The sequence below is a fragment of the Malaclemys terrapin genome, chromosome 4, assembly GCF_027887155.1.
Source record: "Malaclemys terrapin pileata isolate rMalTer1 chromosome 4, rMalTer1.hap1, whole genome shotgun sequence".
Lineage (NCBI taxonomy): Eukaryota > Metazoa > Chordata > Testudines > Emydidae > Malaclemys > Malaclemys terrapin.
Genome location: NC_071508.1, coordinates 125,323,974 through 125,345,505, shown reverse-complemented (window position 1 = coordinate 125,345,505; position 21,532 = coordinate 125,323,974). Strand labels below are relative to the sequence as shown.

General features: G+C 47.1%; 1 protein-coding gene across 6 annotated transcripts in view; it reads left to right on the top strand.

Moving 5' to 3' along the window:
• LOC128835325 (alpha-1-antitrypsin-like) overlaps positions 1-21,532 on the top strand; it is a 322,484-nt gene that overhangs the window by 275,701 nt on the left and 25,251 nt on the right. For 2 of the 6 annotated variants that reach the window (XM_054024712.1, XM_054024711.1), the window contains exon 2: positions 7,504-7,707. The exons of 1 other annotated variant lie outside the window; for it this stretch is intronic. In XM_054024712.1, coding sequence (XP_053880687.1) covers positions 7,588-7,707 — 120 coding nt within the window. In that variant the 5' untranslated portion in view covers positions 7,504-7,587. Of the gene's footprint in view, positions 1-7,503; positions 7,708-8,395; positions 8,470-11,422; positions 11,572-21,532 lie in introns of those variants that run through there. 3 more of the 6 variants (XM_054024717.1, XM_054024716.1, XM_054024718.1) reach the window with 3 other exon arrangements.

Sequence of the window (21,532 nt, the reverse complement as noted above, 5' to 3'; positions counted from 1 at the left end):
CAGCCTCATTGTGACTTCCTCTGTTTACAGACTGGCATATTCTGTGCTATTTGTGTAGTCTTGATTCAATGATGTTCAGTAGTTCCTCTATGGACAATAAAGAGCTCCTAAAAGTGCTTAAAATCGTCATCCAAAATATGAACTCACCAGACGTGGTCTCAACAATGACCTTTGATAGACACCTTGGGCCACATTTTGCACCGAGTTACATTCATGCAGCCCCTTTGAAGTCAAAGGGGATGCATGGTTGTAACTGAGAGCAGAATTTGATCCCAAACACTTTGTTTTTTTATTTGAAATTGTATACTTCCCAAGTGCAAGGTGTGAGTAGGGTTTTCTGCCATCTCGCTCCTTTGCCAATGTATGGAAAAGTACGGCATAGGTTGTGTTGTCCAAAGTACATAACTGATTCTCAAAATACTAAGGAAAAATAGGGTTTCTTTAACATACTGGCACCATATCAGAAATTGCTGTACCTCTGAGACAAATGCATTGTCAAGGTCTGAGTGAAGCTGCCTAATGCCATCCAGGAATTATTGCTAGTCACATATTACTGGGGCAGGCTTTCTATGTTAGCATGATGAAAATATCTGGAGTTTTACTGTTTTTTTTTAATATTTATTTATTTATTTGTGGCTTCTAATGAGTTTCAGACACATAGGCACCAAAGCGCAAACTTGTTGTGTCTTCCATCTGCCAAGATATGGGAGTTCTTATCAATAGCCTGCTGTAGAAGGGACTTCCAAAATATGGCTGTGTGATTGCCTTTAAAAATGTTGCCCTTAGAGTTTCTGGTCTCCTGGTTATGTTTTTTAGGATTCTCAGGATATCTTCCTAATCATTTTTTTGCTGCCCCGTGTCAAGATATCGATGCCAACAGCAGAGCCTTGTCTTTAAAATTAAGTAGGTGCAGTATCTCTGTGAAGTGCTAAGATTAATCTCTCAGGGTGCACTAGACAGTGTAGATTGTTAAGATTTCTCTTGTGGCAAAATAACATGAAGGGAACCTAGTCATCAAGCTGCCAGTTGTGTCTTTAGGTCTGAATTTTTCTTCCAGCAGCCTGTCTAGACAGGAGTACTGTGCCCCCTTATCTGCTTTGAATCGGTGACTACAAATGTTATGCAGATACTATAGCTACAGGGTGAGGTGACCACAGCTCAGCACAGTACATTACAGTACAAATGTTCTACAGTTTGGAACCAATGGAGCATTATGTAAATTTGCAGTCCCTGCATAATAGCACTTTTTCTGGGTAATTCCGAATCTTTCAACGCTATTTTTCCACCTAATTGCTGCAGTTCACAGGTCTGCCTGGAGACCAGGAGTGCATGCAAAGCCAAGTTACTGCACTTAATTATGTAGAGCCCGATCCGGAAAGCCTTCCTCACATCAGTAGTCCCACTGAAGTCAATGGGATTGCCTGAGTCAGTACAGGTTTCCAGGATTGGCCCTTTACAGTGTAAAAATCAGAGGGTCGTAGTCTGACCTTGCTGTTCCCTGGGTGAAGAACCTTGCGCTCCATTCTCCAGCTGGACTTTTGCCTACTCAATTCCTGACATCAGAAAATCCAAGGCTATGAGATTTCATAACTTCCAGGCCCAGACTGAAATAGGTAAATATGTTGCTATTAAACAGACCCCCTCATTGGTTGGAATGCCTGGAGCCTGTTGCATTGTATCCACACACAACAGCTGTGTCAGCTGTATTGATTGACTGTAGTAGTCAGCTGCAACATGCGGGAAGAGACCTTTAGTTCCTGTCCGGTGGCAGTAGTGTTACCTACAATGATTTCTCTGCAATGTGAGCAGAAAGACACAAATATTGGAGCTCACATTCAGAAATTACCCCCAAAGCCCCTGCTCCTGTCAACGATGCTGGGTACTGTGTGGTATGTATTTCAGGAATCCCAAGATGCACTGGTACAAATGCTGTTGTAAGGTGAACTCAGTGTGTTGAGGTACCAAAATGGGTTCTGTCTGAAAGAGTATTGCTGTGTGGTTGCACTAAACTGTTGCAAAAACAAGCTGTGCAGAAAACCACTTCATGCAAAAGTGTCCCTGCAGGTCTTCTCTCTTGGAGTTCAGTCCTGAAAGGTGCTGAGCACCACACTGAGAGCACTCAGCACCTGCCAGAAGTGCTCAAAATCTTTAGGAATCAGGTCCTTAGCATGGGCACATCCTTCAGATACTACCTTTCATGCAGTGATGTATTTTGACAGACAACAGTATGGGGTCTATATATCACAGACTAAAACAATGTTACAAGATTAGTGGCAAACACTGAAATCAAGACATTGAAAGTTTTAAGGTGATATAAGACAACACAAAACCATCTGTAAGAGGCAACTACTGTGGTTACTATGGCAACCAGCAGGAGAAAAAATATTGGAAACAATTTTGTTTTTGCAATGCCATGGGGATTAAAAAAGTAAGCAAGCAATAAAGTGGGAAGCTACTGCTACGGTGATAGCAGTGTGGGAGTGAAAAACAATGGTTTAAATATGTATTATCTAGTAATTAGGTAAAATTACTGCCCTCAAATATAGTGAGGTCACAGCTGTATGTTCCTTTCATTGATTTTGATAATACACATCTGCACACATAAAAACATCCAAGGCACAACCTATTTTACAAATAATCAGTTTGCTAAATCATTACAGTATTAAGGATGAAGGAAACCCCACAAGATAGGCAACAATCAAAGACAGGTAAGAGAAATTGAACAAGGGCCTAGAGTAACACCATTAAGCTATTGCATGTAAACGTCATCAGAAGTCTTAAGACTAGTCTTAAAAGCACATTAAAGTGGGTTCAGAATTATTTCCCAGGGTCTCAACATCTAGAACTACTAAGATCTTACACATAGTTTCCCTTAATGTGGCAGAGAAGAAGAATGCTTAGTAGAGGGAAATAATACCTGGAGGATGGAAAGAGAGGCAATCAATGACAAGTGTGGAAAGAAGTAAGATGTGTTAACAGTTGTAGCACAAGACTGGAAGTCAGGAGTCTTGTGATTAAAGGTAGTGACAAAACTCCTATTGACATCAATAGGGCCAGGATTTCACCCTAGGGTTCTTTCCCCCGCTGTATTAACTTGCTATGTCCAGTCCTGACAACAGTTTCTCATGTGTGCGTATGTATGTGTGTGTGTGTGCATACCTACACTTAATCTTGAGGAAATCACCTAACTTCCATGTGGCTCACTTTTTTCCAATTGTGTGTTGTTGTTTTTAATTACAAGTACTTTCCACACAAGGAATTTTTTAAGATTAATTAATGATGGTAAAGTGCTTGGAAATTCTTGAAAAAAAGGTGCGATAAGGCATACTATCAGTGACCAACAAGCAATCCAGATGGTTAATAGTAAAGCATGATTTTCTAGGCACCATCTGAAGAAACAATGTTGTAGTGAAGTTTGCCGCACATTTAAAGAATACTATATCACCAGTATGAAAAGTTGGAGCACTTACTTCAGAACACACCACATATAACTAAGGACTATATGATATAAAGTACACCTGCATTAATGGAGGGAAAACAAGCAGAGAACAGAACCTCTTTGAAAACCCATTTGGGATTACTATTACAATCTGGTTGTTGCCTAAAATTATATTTCCCAAAGGCATCACATTTGTTGAGTCTGCATGGCTGTAAATGGGAACGCAGCAGGAAAGAATGTTGATGTTTTGTAACTCTCAGCAGCTCACGCGGCCAAGAAAATAACTGCACAGAAAGGAAGAGAAACATCTAAATTGTTTTTCAAGATCTGCCCCCAAGACTAGAGCAGGTTGGGATTAACATGGCCCTACCCCAGTGGTGCAAGTAAAAATCATTTCTTGCCAGTACGCTGTACTCATGGGAGGGACATGAAGGTGGGGCACGTGACCTCCCCACATGACTCCTCCCTGCCCACCCAGCCTGGGGCCCCTGCACGCTCCCCGTCCCCTCCCCGTGATCCACATCCATCCCACATTACTGGGAGGGGGGGGGGGGCTCTGTCTTCCTCCCGCTGCGCTGGAGACTTCTGCTGGACAAACCCTAGGAAGGAGGACTCAGGAGACGCAGCTGCGTGGTAGGGCTGGGGGTGGAGTTGGGGGCGGTACAACAGCTGCGCTGGAGGAGCTGCCAGCGTGGGGCTGCCCGTTGGCCCCATGTTCTGCTCCTTTCCCTGCTGCCATTCCAGGGAGAGCCCTGAACCGCAGGGCTCTCCAGAGAACCACAGCGGGGAAAGGAGCAGAACATCAGCAGCTCCTCTGGCACAGCTGCTGTACCGCCCCCAGCCCCTGCCCTTCCACAGAGCTGCGTCTCCTCCGTCTGTACAGCAGCCCCGCCGGAGGTGGTTCCCAGCGGGGAAAGGAACAGAACACAGGCAGCTCCTCCACCGACTGTACCCCCTGCAGCCTTGTCCTCCGGCAGGGTTACTGTACAGACGGAGGAGACACGGCTTCGTGGAAGGGTTGGGCGGGGTGGGGGTGGGCTCCTCCTCTGTCTTTCTGGTAAGCAGTACCAGCTATAAATATCTTACTGGTAAGGTGTACCGGACCGTACCTCTGTCCTTGCACCACTGCCCTTCCCTATATAGCCCTGGAACTGGATGGAGCTCAGAATTGGGGGAAGGAACAAGGAAAATTATGGGTCAATTTCTGCTCAATTTGTTTTCCCTTTGACATCAGTGGGACTGCCTGTCTGAGCAAGGTGAGAAGGTTTTGAACTATGTATGCACACCCATATAATGGATAGTAGCAAGCAAAGTACTTCCTCTTGAGCCAATTTATATAGAGTGTGAGTGTCTCTTATTCTCAAATAATTCCATCCCTTAAAGAAAATGAAGCTAGCTGCATCAGTGAATGATTTTGTGCGATGTTTGACAATTCTTTAAATAGATTCTGGGCATGGAATACATGCCGGTCAGGCAAAATGTTTCTTACCTGCAAATCCCTCTAAAAAAGGGGACGATCAGCTAAATATAAATTAAAATTTTACTAGGTCCTGACTCTTTACATTTCTACATATAGTCAGAATGATAGCTTATTCACTTAGAGACCTGAATTAATTAGTCCAAGATCTGACATTTTTTCCTTCTCAGGAAAACAAAATAAAATGGTTCTCAAAGGATCTTTATTTAAAAAAAAAAAATCAGTGTACTTACTCATAGCAGCACGAGTATAGAATTCCAGCATGGTGCCTGGGGAGTTACACATGTGTTGTGTTTTCCCTGTCCTTTATAGACTGACTCATAGGCACACGCTTTCATATTACTTCCTGAGCACTACACTACTACTCTATTATATTCAAATTGTCACAGCTGGGGGAGGTGAAATGACAACCAGACAGAGCTGCAGACCCCATTCCTTAGCCTATGCTCCCAACTGTACCAGTAGATGGCATTATTTACATATCCACCACCGGGCTGAATTTTCAAAAGTGACTTTTAATTGCGAGGACTTTAATTTTTTGATGTGCACTTTAACACATTGAGGGCCTGATTTTTCAGAGGTTCTGAGTCCCCCATAGTTCCAGTGGTCTTCAGTTGGCATTGAGGACATAGATGGCCACTTGTGTCAGTGTTATATGATAGGGTCTGGGACATAAAGACAAGTCTCTTGCCCATCACTCTTGTGTGTTGCACCTTTATTATAAGACCCCCAAAATTAGAGGTCACTTTTGAAAATTTGAACCCAAGTTGCCTCTTATCAATACATCACTCTCAAATGAAAATTATGACTCCCTTTTTTAATGTTATAGCAATTCCTGTTAAATCTGCTGAATAAACATTTTATACTATTTCTCAGTTATTGTAATTAAAAGTTATTGCTTTTACTTAATCCACTTGTAATTAACCTGTAGCCAACACCCTAAGCATTGGGCAATGAAAAGAATGCAAAATATCTTTACAAGCTCTAAAAGACTTTTATCTGTCAAATGCAACGTAAGACATCAAGAGACATAGGCAATGGAGTGCCCCATGAAGGGATCATATCCCAACTAATGAGAGAGTTTAGCACCAACAGAAATGTGTAATTTGGAACCTATACGGAGCAGGTCACATTCACTGCTGTCACAAATGGGTGCAGCTCCATTGAAGTCTTGAGTAGCAATTAACTTGGCCCAGAATTACTATTCTGTATTTAACCTGTAACATAAACGTAAAAGAAAACAAAGCATTTGTCACACTGTTAACTTTGTAATGGATTCAAATACATAAGCATGAGGATTGAGCTAGGCAAACTTTCAGAGATTACAATTGTGTCAGTGCTTCCTTGATGAAAGCTTTGGTGTAACAATTTACCCAAGATGAATTACATGGGAGCTATATTAAAATCAGTCACTTTCAGTGGTGTTGCATCAGGGATGAGTTTGCTCTGTATGTTGATATTAATAATTCACAGACAAAGTAACACAGTCTTTTAGGCAGGGACTACTAAATATGTCTACAGGAATAATGGGGTTTTAAATGGTTTTTAAACTCAAGCTCCATAATAATAATAGGTTTCAAGTACTTTGAATCTGGAAAACAGATTCACCAGTAGATGGTGCAAATCTCTTGATTTGGCTTCAGAGTGTTGTGTAAGGAGTGTATTGAGTAAATAATAGTTTGATCTTGCATTAAAGTTTGCTTATTTATAGCTACTGAATTCATTAACTGAATGCTGATATTCAAATTATATTTTGTATTGTTCTTTGTCCAAGAATCAAAATATTTTATCCATCAATGCGTTAAGCCTTGGTTCTTTAAGTACTTGGCCTGGTCTCACACAGTCCTTACACAAGTAAAAGTCTCAACACAATCAAAGGGTCCACTTCTGCCCTCAGTTACGTGGTTTCAAACCTTACTGACTTGCCTAGGCAAAGACTGTGGGATTGAGCCTGTTGTGTTTTATTTGTTGGTATAGGGGTTTGTTTCATTTTCAACACAGGAAAAGCAGATGCTTAAATCTTACATGCTGATTGATTAAAACACCAATTGATTAAAGGCTTGATCCAGTACTAGTGTCTTCAAATCCCCCTGATGTCAGCTGAGGGCATTCAACACTTTGCCGGAGTGCTCTGCACCTTGCTGCAGCAAGATCAAGCCCAAAATTCTTATCACAAACTGTGAAGAAACCAAAGAAGAGTAATTGAGACAAAACTCCCGCCTAACTCTCATCTCTCCCCTTCCACCCCCACGCCCCAAAAAACTAAGTAGACATGTTTTGCAGGGGGAGCTTAACCGGGTGGTTGGACAAATGCAATCCTTATCCCCCAGACCACAGCCACAATGCAGAGCAGCTGGGCAGTCATTCTGTGGCTGTTATTGCAACTCCTGGGCTGTACAGTAACAGTAACAGCAGCTGCAGCCAACTATGGTCCCTTCATCTGGGACATTTGACCAGAAGAGCCATATAGTTTTACAGACCTACCAGCCCCATCCCTGCCCTTTCTTGGGACTTGTCACTCCTCCCTGCTGCAGAGCAATGCAACACAGTCTGTCTGTCATTGTCATTTTGTTCTTTTATATTACAGCTATGGCTTGGATTGGTTTTTGTCTCTCCTCCATGCTCTCAGCATCGTTTTCCCACTACCTGTTGACTGCGGAGCAGCACCATAATGATTCCATTGCATGACAGGCTTTGGGGGCCTTTGCAAGGACACACTTTGCCCCTAAAAGAACATGGTCTATATACATTTGTCACAAATGGAGACAATTTTACACAGAGAGAGACAAAGGTAAGAAAAGAAAAAAGACAGTCAGATGTGCTAATTGGACCTGCTTTAAAGTTCATTGTGTCAGCCTGATGAAGGTTTAATTTGATTCTGTTACTCAGCGAAGAGATTCAAAATCAACCTAGCTGTCTTTTAAAAGATCAGAAATAATTGGATGACAGTTGCTAGGAGGACTGGATTCACACTACCTTGAAACAATGCTATTCTATTAATTGAAAGGCAGAACAGTGGCTAATTATCCATGGGAGAAAAGAAAATATTCTTTATAAATAAGGTTGCTAATACCTCTTGTGGTGAAGAGTTTGCGTAACTCAGACCCACATTTGCCCAGTTATAAACTTCCAAATGGCATGTTATTGTATGATAAAGGGGAAACCTAAAGAACCTCCACTTCCTATTAACTTCTGTAAGTCTGTGTCTAATGAAAATATTTGTACATCTAAGGGCAAGGTTTGCTCTCTGTTACGCCCCAAGGAACTCAGTTGAAGTCAAGGGAGAATGCGAAGCAGTATTTGATCCATAATGTCTGAAGAGAAGAGTTAAGAGTCTCCTGTGAGAGACCTTTTCTTTTATCTTCAATCAAGGAGTGGAAGTAGAGGTGTGCAGGTGGTCCTCTGTACACTCTGCATGCCACTGTGCAGTGCTCTATTTGGAGCTGTTCTATTTGGAGCAATACAGTAGCGGAATTTGTAGGCAAAACGAGGGACTGCTCAGTGAATCTACTGCTGTGTCTCCCATTACCCAGGTCTCCTACAAAGAGCACAGGTCAGTAATGCTTACAGCAGTCAGAGCTGTTTTGTTGGTGCTCTGTGGCTTTGGGAGGTTTACTCAAATTTTGAGGATTTGGCATTAAAAAATAGAACTTTTTAAAAAATGATGAAATGGGGAAAACTCAAATTTTGGGGGATAACAAAGTTGCTGAGGTAAAAGGCTCTGTGATGTGAGTACCTTGGGAGGTATCTAGATTACACTGGAACAAACCTGTGTGTTGCTGTACTAATGTGAGCATGTACTGACAAATTTCCTCTGGGATCTTGTTTGGCTGCTGCTTTGAGATTGCAGCACAACAGTGATTATAAACACTTTAATAGACATGGTCCTAAACAGTATTGCAGTGAGTAGATTTCAGGGGTGAGAAAAAAGCCCTCTCCTAGATACAAGCTATAGCTTCTACCTTACATCCTTGAAGCAATTTGTGATCCTTTGGGAATGAAAGGTGATATGAAAGTCTAAATTACTAGTATAGTACTATATACAATGTGCATTTATAATATATACAATCCTACATTTGGGAAATGGAGATTTAACTATGGGGTCAGTCCTTCTGTAGTCAGAATCTGGATAAAGCGATTCATTTGTTCAATGCTGGCTTCATATAAAGAAAAGCACAGTTCATGTCCCACAAGACTTAGGATGTAAAACACACCCCAGACAGATAACATTTGTCCTGGATGCTCATCAAACCATTGTAATTATTTATTATTATTATTATTTATTGTCGGTTGTGTAACTGCATTAATAACTGCACTGGCAGGCTTGGTGGAAGGCAGTGTGTATTAAGGGAGGGGTTTGAATGAAAAAGCTCGAGGCACTGGGAGAGTGAAGGGAGTGAGAAAAAGCAGTAGGAGGTAGTGGGAGTGGACGTGCAGGCAGGGCAGACTTGTTCAGGGCTGGTAGAATTTCCCCTCACCTTTGCTACATTTCCCATACAAATGCAGACTCCTTAGTGTGGAGCACGAACATCATTTCCCCCAGGCTGTGTCTAAAATCACCGGGTTTAGTCCTCCTCTGACACACGCTGGTGTAAACTGAATTGAGGGTGAACTCACTGAATCGGACACACTGGATGTTTCCCATGTCACCGGTGCTGAGCACCTATGGTAACCAGTGGTGCAAGTAGAATTAATTTCTTACTGGTACACTGCACTCACAGGAGGGACACAAAGGGGGGGCACCAGTTAAAGGACGGGGGCATGTGACCCCCCCATGTGACTCCTCTCCACACCCCCCAACAGCCCGGGGCCCCCACGCTCTCCCCATTCCCTCCCCATGATCCACACCCATCCCACGTTACCTGGGGCGGAGACCCTGTCCTCCTCCTGCTGTGCCAGAGACTTCTGAACCTTTGTGTTGCATCACAATTCTGTGTACATAAGTCCAGACCCCTATTGTTAGTTATGTATTTGATCTATATCTAATGTATCTAGTCTATTTTGGTGTAATCTCTCTAATCTATTTTGTCTGTCTAATTATAGTCAAGCCTTAATCTTATTTATTTTATTCTATTTTTTTAACCTTTGTTTTTATAATTCATTCATCACTATGATACCACAGGGTAGAACCTAGGCATGTACCTATTAATGTCTATAGCAAGGAACAATACATAGTGTTTCTTAAAAGTGGAATATTAAGAAATTGACACTATTGAATATTATCCTTTAATTTCTGAATCTCTTATGAATCTTTTACAATCATTACATTATGTATACATAACAATTGGTGTCTGATGCTTTTCAAAATTTTCTACTAGTGAAAAAATATATTAAGATTAGCCAGTTGGTGTACTCTGCCTGGTATTTTTTATGCCAAACTTATGCCACTGAGACCCTGTCCTCCCTTCTGTTTGTTTGTCTTTTCCACCTGTTGTCTCATCAGATGTTTAGATTGTAGGCCCTTTGGAGCAGGGGACTGTCTCTTTATTTCATGCTTGTTCTTTGCTTAGTACACTGGGACCCCAATCCTTCTAGGAGTTGCTGCAGTGCTAATAAATAATAATGATAAATATAAAATTTACTTGGAAAGAAATATCAATATTATCCATCAAATATTATACATCAAAATTCATTTGTAAACAATCAGATGCTTCCAAGTCTAGTTATCATTTGTGGGGGTCGAATTTTTAAATGTACTGTATCTTTGAATTCTGCTGAGAACACTGATAAGGGCACCTGCTGTTCTCATTCTGTAATCAATATCTTTAGGAGTAGGATGCTAAATTTCAACAATACTTGTTCATAACACTGATGGTGAGATCTAAAAGCTATATATGTATTTGTGTTGTAAAACCAATTAAAGAAGACAGCGCAAAGAGAAAAGAATGGGAGTGGTTCACTTGAAGAAATCCGTAAGGAATCCATTTGGTCCCAGTGCCTTTGTGGGGTCTCCATCAAACATTCTCATCTATATCTGCAATTGTGAAAGGGATTCTCAATAACACTCTGTCATTGTGATGGAGATGCTGAATAGGTTGTTACAGTTTACCTGGACTCTGGCCAAATGTAATATTTTATATTCTTCTGCCCTGGAGAGTAAGGCTACGTCTACACTACGGGGAGGATCGATTTCAGATATGCAAATTCAGCTACGGGAATAGCTTAGCTCAATTTGACGTATCTGATCCGACTTACTCTGCTGTGAGGACGGCAGCAAATCGACCGCCGCGGCTCCCCTGTCGATGGCACTTACTCCTACCTGGGCTGGTGGAGTATGTGCGTCGATTCGGGGATTGATTATCGCGTCCCGATGAGACGCGATGTATCGATCCCCGAGAGATTGATTTCTACCCACCGATCCGGGCGGGTAGTGAAGACCAGCCCTAAGTCACTTAAGAGTGCACCCCTTCAGTCCATAAAGTTCTGTTTTCAGTCTGTCCAAAGGGGCTCAGACATCAATGTCGTGAAATAGCATGCCAGCTTCAGTCCTTCCATTTTTTTTCCAGGTAGGTCTAAAACAGATTCATTCCTATTTCTCTGGCTTCTGGAAATGACTCTGGAGTTGAGTGGTGTCTCACCCATCCAGGCTACTTCGTTTGTCACTCAGCTGAACGTCAGTGGTGGCAAGAAGGTGTAGAGGGAGGTCATAGTATGGGTAAGTTCCCACATGCATCAGATGTGTGGTCTTATTTCTGCAAGGGAAGCAGCCAAGCAGTAGGTCAAAGACACAGGTATGGAGGAGCATTGTCCTGCCCCCAGACCTATCACAGCAAGTCACTAAAAGACAACAAGAGGGTGAGTGGTGGCAAGGGGAGGTTGGAGCAAACATCCAGGCAGCACTGGGAAAAGAAAGTTCAGAGTCAGCACTCTGATACCATTAGTGTGACTTATTGCCCCAATGCTACAGCACCTGCTGAGGCCACATCTGTGTCTACTCCTGCCATTGAGCGTTTCTCTGGTTTTGGGGGTTGGCTTCTACTGTTTTTCTCTGCTAGCAGTTGAGGTGTGAACACCAAGGGAGGAGAAACTGCTTTTGTAGTTGGCTAGCCAGTCACAGTCTTTGTTTAATCCTGAGCTGATGGTGTCAAATTTGCAAATGAACTGAAGCTCAGCAGTTTCTCTTTGGAGTCTGGTCCTGAAGTTTTTTTGCTGTAAAATGGCTACCTTTACATCTGCTATTGTGTGGCCGGGGAGGTTGAAGTGTTCTCCTACAGGTTTTTGTATATTGCCATTCCTGATTTCTGACTTATGTCCATTTATCCTTTTACATAGTAACTGTCCAGTTTGGCCAATGTACATAGCAGAGGGGCATTGCTGGCACATGATGGCATGTATAACATTGGTGGACGTGCAGGTGAATAAACCGGTGATGTCATAGCTGACCTGGTTAGGTCCTGTGATGGTGTTGCCGGTGTAGATATGTGGGCAGAGTTGGCATGGATTGGTTTGTTGCATGGATTGGTTCCTGAGTTAGAGTTGTTATGGTGCGGTGTGTGGTTGCTGGTGAGAATATGCTTAAGGTTGGTGGGTTGTCTGTGGGCAAGGACTGGCCTGCCTCCCAAGGTCTGTGAAAGCGAGGAATCATTGTCCAGGATGGGTTGTAGATCACTGATGATGCGTTGGAGAGGTTTAAGCTGAGGACTGTAGGTGATGGCCAGTGGAGTTCTGTTGGTTTCTTTCTTGGGCTTGTCTTGTAGCAGGAGGCTTCTGGGTACACGTCTGGCTCTGTTGATTTGTTTCCTTATTTCCTTATGCGGATATCGTAGTTTTGAGAATGCTTGGTGAAGATCTTGTAGGTGTTGGTCTCTGTCTGAGGGGTTGGAGCAGATGCGGTTGTACCTCAGCGCTTGGCTGTAGACGATGGATAGTGTGGTGTGTCCAGGGTGGAAGCTGGAGGCATGAAGGTAGGCATAGCGGTCGGTGGGTTTTCGGTATAGGGTGGTGTTAACGTGACCATCACTTATTTGTGCTGTGGTGTCTAGGAAGTGGACCTCCCGTGTAGATTGGTCCAGGCTGAGGTTGATGGTGGGGTGGAAGCTGTTGAAATCGTGGTGGAATTCTTCTAGAGTCTCCTTCCCATGGGTCCAGATGATGAAGATGTCATCAATGTAGCGTAGGTAGAGAAGGGGCGTGAGTGGACGAGAGCTGACAAAGCATTGTTCAAGGTCAGCCATAAAAATGTTGGCATTTTGGGGGCCATGCAGATGCCCATGGCAGTGACACTGGTCTGGAGGTATATATTGTCACCAAATTTGAAATAATTGTGCATGAGGATAACGTCACAGAGCTCAGCAACAAGTTGTGCTGTGTCATCATCAGGGATACTGTTCCTGACAGCTTGTATTCCATCTGTGTGTGGGATGTTTGTGTAGAGAGCCTTCACACCCATGGTGGCTAGGATGGTGTTTTCTGGGAGATCACCAATGCATTGTAGTTTTCTCAGGAAATCAGTGGTGTCACGGAGATAGCTGGGAGTGCTGGTGGCATAGGGTCTGAGCAGAGACCTGTGTAAGTGGTTAGTGAAAGAGCTATGTTAGGGCTGTGAGATATATTATAAGTCATGGTAGATAACCACAGGTGAGACCACATCTAAAGGAGGGGTGAAAAGAGAAGGCGTTAAAACCCACAGCACTGCGTCACCCACAAGTTCCAATCAAGCAGGATGCCTGCAAGCAGCATCTAAGCCAAATGAAAATGAAGGGTTTATAGAAGGCAATAAGTAAGGGTCTATAATACATAGTCCAGATAGTGGCCATACAGTTGGTGACAGCTAACTAAGAGCTAACAAAGAGCACTGGAAGAAATATGGTTATAGGAGATATGTACAGCAAAGAGCAAATGACAAGAGTTCCACTCATGGCAAACAAGCACATATGACAATATGGGGTTGGATGTGTATTGAGATTTATTGTGAGATGTGGGAGGGCAGGTGTACACCTAGGACAGAAACCATCACTGTGAACAGCACGCAGCAGGCCATTACAGCAACATAAGGAATATAAATATTGAATAATGTTAACTGAGAGAAAAGCTCTGATTGCCTATGTTGATTGAAGCAGTAGATGTGTACCTGGCTGGTGGTAGTACCAGATGCTATTCCATTCCAACAGCATAGCAGGCATTATACATGGGCTTAGCAAGCTCTGGGTAGTAAGCTAGGGATCCTCAGGTATGGTGTAGCTCATTGGCCCATTCACACCATATAGTTAATACCCCAGTGTTGCATTTAGCGGTGGCCTTACTGCGTATGTCTACATGGCATTTTGTAGCCCATGGGAGCGAGCCCCCTTCCTAGGCTTCAGAGTCCGAGCTCCAGCCCAAGGCTTCAAAACACTGTCTACACAGCTATTTTTCGAGTGCTAGCCTGAGCTCCGCTAGTCCAAGTCTGTCAACCCGGGCTGGGACGCTCGCTCCCACGGGCTCCAAAATGCTGTGTAGATGTACCCACTATGTCTGTGACCAAGCTCTGCAGTGTCTGTACAGTCATGTTATGGTCTGAGCTCCACAGTGATCCCACATAGAGGCTGCTCCATGCATTTCAATGCACAGTATTCTTAACAGTGTGCTCTTGTTGATGGCATACACAGTCTTGGACCAGTCAATTCATTAGGCTGCCGTAGTTGATAGCTCCCCTTCATATGATGTCAAATGATTAGAGGAAGCCTCCATATCACCACTCAAGATTATCTAATCTATGTTCCACTCATCCCCTTAATATGTGAGTGCCTATGCTGCAGGTGGTTATCAGGGTCTCATCTCATGGTAGCTGTGGCCTCATCCCAGTCTATGAGGTCGACATCATTAGCAACATCCTGCTGCTGCTGCAGATCTTGCTGTGCTGATGGCACTGCACTAAACCAGTAAAGAACACCTCAGTGTACCAGCACGGCATCCAGTTCTGAAATGCGTCTTTACGATGGGCACACATTTTACAGGCCCAATAGTAACTCCATGGCCTAGCAACTCTGCTGGTGCTTTGGTTCCCTCCTCCCCTGGGACTACCCTTCCCCTTACAGTCACCGGGATTCCCCTCTTCCCCCAGGAATCTCCTTCCCTCCCAATCCCCTCAGCAATCTCCCCTCCTCCCCAATCACCTCATTGTTCCCCCCTTTCCCTGGGACTCTCCTTCCCCCTGATCACTCCAGGGCTCCCCCTCCAGTCACCTCAGGATTCCACACCTCTGGGACTCCCCTTCTCCCCCAATCACTTCAGGATTCCCCCTTTCCATTCCTGGGAAGCACGGCTCAGGAGCTAGCACCCCCTACTGGGTTTGAGGAATTTAGCTCCACCTGCGGGGAATCTACGATGCAGGTGGGAATGGGATCCTCCCACTGCATTGCTCCACCTCTTTCCTGGCCGTGGCACTGCCAGAGATGGAGCTGAGGGACTAAGCCCCATCTAGCCACTCTATGACATTGTTGGTGGCTGGTCATCTCATTTTTCTGTAGGACTCACTGCTCTAGCTACGAGACATGGTTATAGTCCTGATCTGACGGTTGGCACTGGTAGTGGTTGTGTGCTAACTAAGTGTGTGCTAAAGATGATTGTCAGCTGGTGATGCCAGCGATTGCTTGTGCTGATAGCTGTATGATGCCTCACTTATGATAGGAATGTGTCTCATCACGAGACCAGGCTTGCTTCATGACTTGTGATGACAATATCCGCACCAGGGAGGCTGGGAGTTGCAAGCACTGTCAGGTCATACTGATTGTCTGTTGAAGCGTATTGTGGAGCTTGTCAGTAAAAAATTGCACAGCACAGTGTTTCAGATGCTGCATGACAAATAGCATATACCAGTCTATAGGCGAGGTTTGTCTGTTCATTCCTATCACCATGATACCCCATGCTTGCCTCTGTAGAGGCAATTCTGAGTGTTGGTACAGGTCAGAAAATTAAGGCCATATGTTCAAAAGAGAGGCTTGGCCTCTCTTTTGTGAGGGCATTTTGTGCCTGCAAAACTTCACTCTCAGTTTGCACCCAGAGTGCAAAAGAAGGGAGTGGTCCCAGTTCCTTTGTGGCTCCCATTGGCTGGGAACAGAGAACCCCAGCCACTAGGAGCTGCCAGGCAGCTGTGCCTGCAGACAGTCAATGTAAACAAACTGTCTCGCAGCCCGCCAGCGGGTTACCCTGACGGGCCGCGTGCGGGCTGCAGGTTGCCCACCACTGGTTTACAGGCATTTCATCATGACTGCTGTGGCTCATTACATTTGCCTGTGAATAACACACCTATGATTGTTATGGCAGGATGGAGTAGGTTGAAAGGAGAGCTGGACAGGAAGAGAATTTTTCAGCAGGATGTTTTGCTGTCAGAAAATGTTGATTCATCAAACGTTTCTCAGGTCCGGGGTTTGGGGCTGGTGCTTGGGGTCTGCGCCTGCTGCTGCACAGCCAGGGCTAGGGATCAGCATCCAGAACCAGCACCCGCCAGAGCCCCAGGCCATTGCCACGGATCTGCACCCAGGGCCGGCAGCTGCTGGAGCTCAGGGTTGGCTCCTGGGGCCGGCGCTAGGGGTCAGTGACTGGGGCTGGGGGCCAGAGCACACTCCAACCCCTGGCCATGTGGCAATGGGCTCCAATCCTGGCTCTGGCCAGCAGCCGCCGGCGGGATTGGGGGTCAGCACCACACGGCCAGAGCCAGGGATTGGAGCCCGCTCCCTCGTGGCCGGGGTTGGAGTCTGAACCCCCATGGCTGGAGCCCTAGTCTGCAGCCAGGCTCCCTAAGTCCCTGCCACCCAACCAAGTCCGAGCCCCACTAAGCTTCCAGTTCCTCCCCTCCCCCATTAGAGAACTCACCTTGCTCCTTCAGTGTTGTGTCCCACCTGTCTCCATAGACATGCAGAGTGGTGCATCCAGGAGCAACAGGGAGGGAGCGGGGCTGACACTTTGCTGCCCCCCATCACCACCCAGGAAGCTGTGATGGCTGTAGGGAAACCCCCTGGTGGCCACATGTGGCCACATTTGAGAAACGGTGCTCTAGAGCCTGGGGGAAGACCCAAGTCCAAGCCCTTGCTCAGGGGTGAAAGTAACTTAAAGGACTTGCCGGTACTCTGGAGACCTGAGGAGGGGCGTGGCCTCCGCCAGAAGAGGCGTGGCCTCCGCCAGAAGAGGCGTGGCCTTTAAATCAGGATTTAAAGGGCCCGGGGCTAGGGCTGTGGTAGCAGCAGCTGGGAGCCCCAAGCCCTTTAAATCACCCTGAGCTCCCAGCTGCAGAGGTGTCTGGGAGCCCTGGGGTTTGGGGGCAATTTAAAGGGCCCGGGGCTCCAGCTGCCGTTACCCTCCAGGGCCCTTTATATCATCTCTGGAGCCCTGCTGCTGGAGCCCTGGGGGTGGCAGGTCTCCGGTGGCTATTTAAAGGGTGGTAGAGGCAGCGGGAGCCCCGAACCCTTTCAATAGCCACCAGAGCCCTGCCACCGCTACCCCAGGGCTCTGGCAGGCTCCGGGGGCTATTTAAAGGGCCCGGGCCCTTTAAATTGTCCCCGGAGCCCTGGGGTAGCGGCAGTGGGGCTCCAGTGGTGATTTAACAGGCCCAGGGCGGTAGCGGTGGCAGGAGCCCTGGGCCCTTTAAATCGCCACCCAAGCCCTGCTGCCACTACCCCAGGGCTCTGTCAGCGGGGCTCTGGCGGCAATTTAAAGGGCATTGGGCTCCAGGGGGTGGGGGATGGGGCTGCCCCTTGCCCAGAGTGGGGCAAGAACGGTGACTGTGGGCGGGGGGGCGGCTGTACTGGTGGAGGGTCCCACCGGAAAATGAAAGGGTCGGAGGGGGAAGGGCAGCCTGCCCTGGCATTAGTGTGGGGGGGCACTAGGACCCTGCAGTGGCAGTTAATGCAGGCAGGCAGCATGGAGCTTCAGGGGAGAGACATGGAAGGGAGATGCACAGGGGCAGCAAAGAGGGGCCAGCCCACACTCAGGGGAGGTGCAGCGGGGCAGCAGGTGGGGCCAGGGGGGAGACCCGGCCCCGAACATTCATAGAGCCGGGCCCCCGGACCCTCAATATTGCTGGAGCCAGGAGGAGGAGTAAGAGAGGGAGAGAATGTTCCATTTTCTTGCCAGTAGCTACTGCACCTTTTCTTACCGGTCCTCTGTACAGGCCCATAACGGCTTACTTTCACCTCTGCCCTTGCTCTGCCTAATTCAGAGCAGGGACTTGAGCTGGGTCTCCCACATGCTAGGTGAATGTCCTGGCTATTCCAGGGCCTCACATTCGCGGTTTTCGCATGAACATTTTTGAAAGGTCTCAGTTTTGTTTAACTCAGAAAAAGGTACGGGTTGTTGACTCCATTCTGTCCTGTAGTCCCTTACTGAGGAGAGAGAGAGAAAAGGCACATGTATGAGTGAATATTTTCCATGGCTCTGTGAATAAGGCATGTCTGATTCAGAATGTATAGAATATCACTGTATCATTTGCGCCAGTGAGAAATAATTTATGTATGTGACCTGCTGTCCCATCAACATTCTTCTGTTTATCACCCTTGCAACATTCCTTGTTTGTAGGAGATGTAGGGCTCCCTAAGCATGTTTGGAATGCTTGAATCATTCCAGCTGATGGCATAGATAGCAGGCAGCTTCTGGCAGTTGACAATCCACTCATTTGTGTCAGGTGTCTAGAGTTTCTGAAGTCATGGTGCTCCAAAGGGATGATTTAATTGCTTTCCTCACTGATATAACCCAACCAAATGCACCGAAGCAATCATTTGTGGACATACAGTAGCTGATTCCCCCAAATGTGACTGGCCCCATCAGCCCTTAGCTGCTCTAGAGAGAAGATATAGGAAAAGACAGCATTTCCATGGCGTACATGGCAGTCACAGGGTTATATCTACTATAGTGTAAACAATGCACCATGCATCTATTTTCTGTAAATCTTCATGTGAGGGACATACTCAGTGAGTGTCTGGAATGAGGAATCATTCTCTAATGAGTGCAAAGCTGTTCTACTTGCATAATGAATGGTGGCTGTTCTAAATCCCTCTGTATATCCCTCTGAGGTTTGTGAGATGCTGATCCAACTGAGCTATGCCTCCATTGCTCATGAGACTGACACTATTTCTACATGCAATATTTGGATATTGCCTTTTTTTTTTTGAGTGAAGCTACAAGTTCCTTCTGTGCAACTGCTACATTTCTTATTTACATACTTGTGATCAGGAGAATCTAAACATTATGCACCAGTTAACATTAGCACTCGGATGGTACAATTGTTATCTTCATAGAATTGTTTGAGTGCACTGACTAAATTAGAGGCTCCATTGTGGTCAGGCGCACTCTGTGCTCAGCCAATTATGCCTCCACATGGCGCTGTCATTCACCTTTAATTAATTAGCTAACATCTGCACAGTGGTTTGAAGATGTAAATTACTACATAAATGCTGAGTAGCATTATCCTGCACAAATTGTTCCTGGACCACCTTTTGATGTTTATTTATTATTTAATTATTATAATGACGATTTCTTTTTATTATCTATGTAGTGCCCCAAAGCATGTGAAGCAGTTTACAAAACAAATGTAAAGAGGTAGTCCATGCCCCTATGATCTTGCAAGCTCATTTTAGACATGCCACAATGAGAGTAACAAAGACCAGAAGGAATGGAAAGACTCCACATGGGAGTTCTATGTCAGTACAGTGCCTATCACAATGGGCTCCTGGTCTATGACTAGGGCTCCTACCAAGGCACTACAGTAATACAAATAAATAAAACTGTAATAAGAACACATGTTAAGCAAGTTTCGGCTTGTGCATTTCTTGGTGGCTCCCCTTTCTCCATATTTGTAAATTAGCTCATTTCTTGTAGCAGTGTGGAAAAAATAAGTCCTTAGAAAGTATATATCTGAGGAGATGATGTTGACTTGTGTGCCATATATACAGGCAGCATGGAGAACAATGTGGAAATGGGAATCAACAGAGTCATTGGCAAAATGATAGGACGGAGAGAGCAGCAGACAGAAGGAAACAAAGTCCATGTCGTGTTCTGTTACAGAGTAGGGTTACCATACGTCCGGATTTTCCCGGACATGTCCGGCTTTTTGGGCTCCAAATCCCCGTCCGGGGGGAAATCCCAAAAAGCCGGACATGTCCGGGAAAATCGGGATATGGGGGGCCGGCGGTCGGCTGGGCCGGGGGCTGGGGGGCTGGCGGTCGGCCGAGCCGGGGGCTCGGGGGCTGGCAGTCGGCTGGGCCGGGGGCTCAGAAGTCGGCAGTCGGCCGGGCCGGGGGCTCGGGGGCCGGCGGTCGGCCGGGCCGGGGGCTCGGAAGCCGGCGGTGCCGGGAGCCGGCCGGGCCGGGGGCTCGGAAGCCGGCGGTGCCGGGCCGGGGGCTCGGGGGTCGGCGGGGCCGGGGGCTCGGGGGCCGGCGGTCGGCCGGGCCGGGGGATCGGGGGCTCGGGGCCGGCTGGGCCGGGGCCTCGGAAGACGGTGGTGCCGGGAGCCGGCCGGGCCGGGGGCTCGGAAGCCGGCGGTGCCGGGCCGGGGGCTCGGGGGTCGGCGGGGCCGGGGGCTCGGGGGCCGGCGGTCGGCCGGGCCGGGGGATTGGGGGCTCGGGGCCGGCTGGGCCGGGGCCTCGGAAGACGGTGGTGCCGGGAGCCGGCCGGGCCGGGGGCTCGGAAGCCGGCGGTGCCGGGCCGGGGGCCGGCGGTCGGCGGGGCCGGGGGCTTGGGGGCCGGCGGTCGGCCGGGCCGGGGGATCGGGGGCTCGGGGCCGGCTGGGCCGGGGGATCGGAAGACGGTGGTGCTGGGAGCCGGCCGGGCCGGGGGCTCGGAAGACGGTGGTGCCGGGAGCCGGCCGGGCCGGGGGCTCGGAAGACGGTGGTGCCGGGAGCCGGCCGGGCCGGGCCGGGGGCTTGGAAGCCGGCGGGGCCGGGGGCTCGGAAGCCGGCGGTCGGCCGGGCCGGGGGCTCGGGGCACGGCGGTGCTGGGTGGGCTGACCCAGGCTGGAGACGCCGGGGGAGGGGGACAGACTGGGCCGCGTCTCCTCCCCCCACACCCCCTTTACCTGCTTCAGGCTTCCCGCGAATCAAATATTCGCGGGAAGCAGGGGAGGGGGCGGGGACTTTGGGGAAGGGGCAGAGTTGGGGGCGGGGCCGGGGGCGGGGCCGGGGCCCCGTGGAGTGTCCTCCTTTTGGAGGCTTAAAATATGGTAACCCTATTACAGAGTGGCATATGGACCTGTGTCATGTCTCATGAACTTATGCTCACTTCTTCCACCTGCATTCAGACCTATGTTTGCCTGACAATCACGTATGCTTTTTGTAGGGAATCCCTTTATGTCTTTATACAAGTTTGATTTGGTTCTTGTACCATATGTGTTTAGCATATCTGCACACATCCGTTGCTCCTAATGCTATGCATCTTATATCCTAGGCAATAATTCCCAGTGCTAACATACCTCTTCAGATTGCATAAGGTTCCACAGCTTTTTCAGCTTAAACTTCATACAGTGAGGTTTATAAAATGTCTGAGGAGTGTGAAGGATTTGGGCATGCTGAAAATAGGGTTCAGTATCTACACAGGAGTGGTGCGCCAAAAGGTATGCCATGTGTCGTGTGTAAGGGTACTGCATAATAATGCAGCAGGTTACCACCTTCCCATCTGTCTGCATGGATTTTCAGGTCTGTGAGGAGAAG